The sequence below is a fragment of the Mycetomoellerius zeteki genome, unplaced genomic scaffold (genome assembly GCF_001594055.1).
Source record: "Mycetomoellerius zeteki isolate Tzet28-1 unplaced genomic scaffold, Tzet1.0 scaffold25, whole genome shotgun sequence".
Lineage (NCBI taxonomy): Eukaryota > Metazoa > Arthropoda > Insecta > Hymenoptera > Formicidae > Mycetomoellerius > Mycetomoellerius zeteki.
Window position 1 is genome coordinate 2,300,696 of NW_017257227.1, and position 3,626 is coordinate 2,304,321.

The following is a 3,626-nucleotide window of genomic DNA, read 5'->3' on the forward strand; positions in this document are numbered from 1 at the left end:
CACAAAAGTATCGAGTTGAAGAAAAATGCTGATATATGATTCAATTCCCTCTTTCTAACGGAGCACAGATGTGCCTTAGAATAGGAGATACATAGTCTATACCTATTACCTCTATGACTATATTTGACTTTCCTTGTTTCTACATAAATCTGCAGGTATCTGCGTTAAGACATTAAAATGCAAGGTTAATTGCATGCACGGTAACATGTGCGTTGCACGAATACGGGGAGTCCTTGTTTTTTATCCGTCGGGTAAGCCTGTGGCGAAAATTTATTTGGCCAAGGGCATCGTCGGCGAAGCTGCCTCTCGCTACGACACTGTACTCGCAATCTGTCTGCTCGCAGTCTGAGTGGTGGTGTAGCGACGGCGGCGGCGGTGGCGATGTTGGTGCAGACGGCGTTGCTTCGCTGCCGGAGAGAGGGTGGAAGTCGGGGGTCCTCCCGTCTAGACTAACCCCCCGGTTTCTCCCCTGATCCACCCCCGGCAGACAGGCCAACCAAACCGTTCGAGACGGCTCCTACTCTGCACTGCCGTCGCGCACCCCCTTAAAAAGTTAAAATACTCTGTCCTCGCGCCTCCGTCTACCAACCCCCCAGACTGCTCCACCCGTCACCATCCCCCGCGCTGCACCGATCGACGGTCCGCAGCTCCTTCGTCGTCGTAGTCGTGCTCGTCTCTCTCGGTGTGCCAACCCTTCTAGATTTTATTATTACCATTTCTAGTAGACACCTTCCTTCGCTTTCTTCTCGTTCTTATCCAGTTTTCCGTTCTCCGCGCGTCTTTTTTGCGCGGATGGAGAAGGCTGGAGGGCACAGGGGCAATCTAGCGTTCCGCCGACAGGGGTCTCTTTGAATTTATTTCGTGTAGATGAGGCGCTGCTGAGTGCGCCGTATTTCAAATTGTTTTAATGGGGGATGCATTGTATACGCAGGTTCTCCTGCCGTCCGTCGTCCTGCGATCGTACTACTCGCGAATCTCTCTCTTTCTCTCTGTCGAGAAAGGCGTCCTCTCGGACGATGAAATAGATGTCTGATATTTAAATGCGAAAGCGCCCGTTAATTTGAAATTCATTCCTTTGATAGTCCGCTTCTCTCGTTTGACTCGCGCGGGAGTTCTGTTCGACGCGGGCTTATTTCCTCCTCCTCGTCTCATGTAATACGTCTGTCGCGAGAGTATCGAGTTGGCTTCTCCATTCATGGATCTCCCAACTAGGAGATGTATGAAATGTTTAAGTTGGCCTTGAAAGGTCGGATAAGGCTGTTCTGGCAGCCTTTATAAACTTTAGAACTTTTTCCTTATCTCTCTTGAGGATTGTTATAGATATGTGATCATCAATGCCTTTACGAAATTCTTGAATGTTTTAAAAAGTTTTTAATAATAACTTTACATTTTCAATACGTGCCGATTCATTGCAATTATTATTGTCTTTGTAGAGAACAAAATCTAAAGAGGATGTACAAAAAAGGCCGATTTTTAATCACTAAAACATAAGTAAAAGAGATGGTGGTTTTTGTAGGTTTTGACCTGGATACGATAAAATTATTAAAAAATTCGTAACATTTAAAAAACACCTCGAAAATTGAGCACGAACATGGTATTTATCTAAATTTTAATGTTCTTGCTCAATTTTCGAGGTGTTCTCCACGGACTTTTTAATAACTTCATCACATTCAGAAGATCAAAATCTCTACAAAAAATATTATTTCTTTTACTTGTACCCTTTGAGCAAAAATATCCTTTTTTAACATAGTCCTTTGAAAAGGGGAAATTAAACATGCGCATATTATACTGAGAAAAATGTTTGATATTTATGATTATAATTACATGGTAAAATAATGATGTTAAGAGCTCCATTTTTATAGTTATTACTACACTGAGCAGCCAATCTTTTTTTTTCAGTGTAACGTTAGTAATAATAATTATATTCATAGTTCCATCAAAAATATATAGTTGGCATCGAAAAGTATACCAATTACCACAGTTTAACCGTAAATTATAGTTAAATGGCAATTGCAACTATTTTGTCTCGATAAAGCATATTTTATAAAAGGGATCGTAAAAACTGTTTTGTTCTTCCCAATCGAAAGCAGAAACGTTTTTAAATATTGCAAAAGAAGAGCACATGGACTAGTTGATTTGTTCATATCGATATCAATAAAGTAGGAAAGATGTGGATCTCTGCTCTGCCTAAATCCTGCCTTATCTAAGAAAGTCATCAATTTATACCTCTATCATCATACTCGACCTTTCTCGAATACCTGTGGAACAGTCGCTCAACTCCCGCCACCCATTGTTCACGACGATCAATCGTCAACCGATGAACACGACCCTTGTTCCGCCGGCGTAACTGCGGACAATTTCATTGACAATTGCCACGCATCCAATCACGCACAGACACATAGCGTGTACCCAGCGTATGCACATGCATGTACACACTCGTGCACTTTACGTGCGCGTCGGTCCGTGCATTCGTACTCGGCCAGCAGCAATCGAATCGCCGCGCCGCGCCGTGGCGGTGGTGGAGGCGGTTGCAGCCTCATCGGTATCGCGTGTCCCTCGGGAATCGGCACCCGTCGCTGAAATTCGCGCGCGAGTGTGCGTTCAATGGACGTGGATAGAAGGGGTATGATCGAGGTCAAGAGAAACAGAGGGGGAGAGAGAGAGAGAGAGAGAGAGAGAGAGAGAGAGAGAGAGAGAGAGAGAAAGAAAGAGAGCGAGAGGTCCGAAGTTCTGTCTGCGTGGAACCGTGACGGACCACGGCGTTGCATTCAAACGACGATAAGTCTCGGGGCTTTGAAGACACCGGTCAACAGCGGGATAAGAGGCGGCGAGGAGGGGGTTCAACGACCCGTTGACAGCCAGACGGGCGGACGCGGGCCAGACCAGCGCATCAGCCCGCTCGGGGCAATGGAACGGGGGAATGGGGAGTGAGAGGGTAACGGGCAGCGAAAAAGAGAAGGAGAGAGAGAGAGAGAGAGAGAAGAGAGAGAGAGAGAGAGAGAGAGAGAAATAGTATGTGCGTGTGTGGTACAGAGAAGGAAAAAAGCGAACGATCGCGGACAAGGACGAGGCGCGGTAGCGGCGAGGTTAAAGAAAGCTGTAGAGAGAAGGAGTATATCGCTGTTATTATCGCCATCGACTTTTATCGCCAGACGATAACTCCCGGGCGCTCCTGATGGTTACCCTAGACGTTCCGGCGATGCTTTTTTCTCGTTCTCGTTTCCCTCCGCTTCCCTACCGTCCCGCTTTTTCACGCCCTCGGCCGCCCCCATTTCGCCAACGCTCGTCCCCGATGCAACTCTCGTCGCAATGGGTCCTTTCGTTTCAGTTTGTGCCTTTCTTTGTGTCTCCCTTCTTTTTTGTCCTCAAGCTCGGATGCATATTTGTTTCATTTAAAATGTAAAAAATCCAATAGTGTAATTGAAACGAATGGATTTAATAAAGACTAATTTAATAAGGTATGAAAACTTGCGATTTTTTGCGTATTAAACGAGCGCGATAATGCACTAATAGAAATTGAAGTTAGAATCTTAGAAAACTCGGATTTCAATGCTATACAACTACTCTGATGCGATTTTATTAATATCGGTTAGCAGTAGTTTCACAACTACAGTAAATTACCTATC

At 45.1% G+C, this 3,626-nt stretch overlaps 1 protein-coding gene across 1 annotated transcript in view; it reads right to left on the reverse strand.

Annotated features, from left to right (window-relative positions):
- Nucleotides 1–3,272, reverse strand: part of LOC108723677 (uncharacterized) — a 33,175-nt gene extending 29,903 nt beyond the window's left edge. The window contains 1 exon segment of the mRNA XM_073512030.1: nt 3,184–3,272. Coding sequence (XP_073368131.1) covers nt 3,184–3,272 — 89 coding nt within the window.
- Nucleotides 3,273–3,626: the final 354 nt, after the last annotated feature.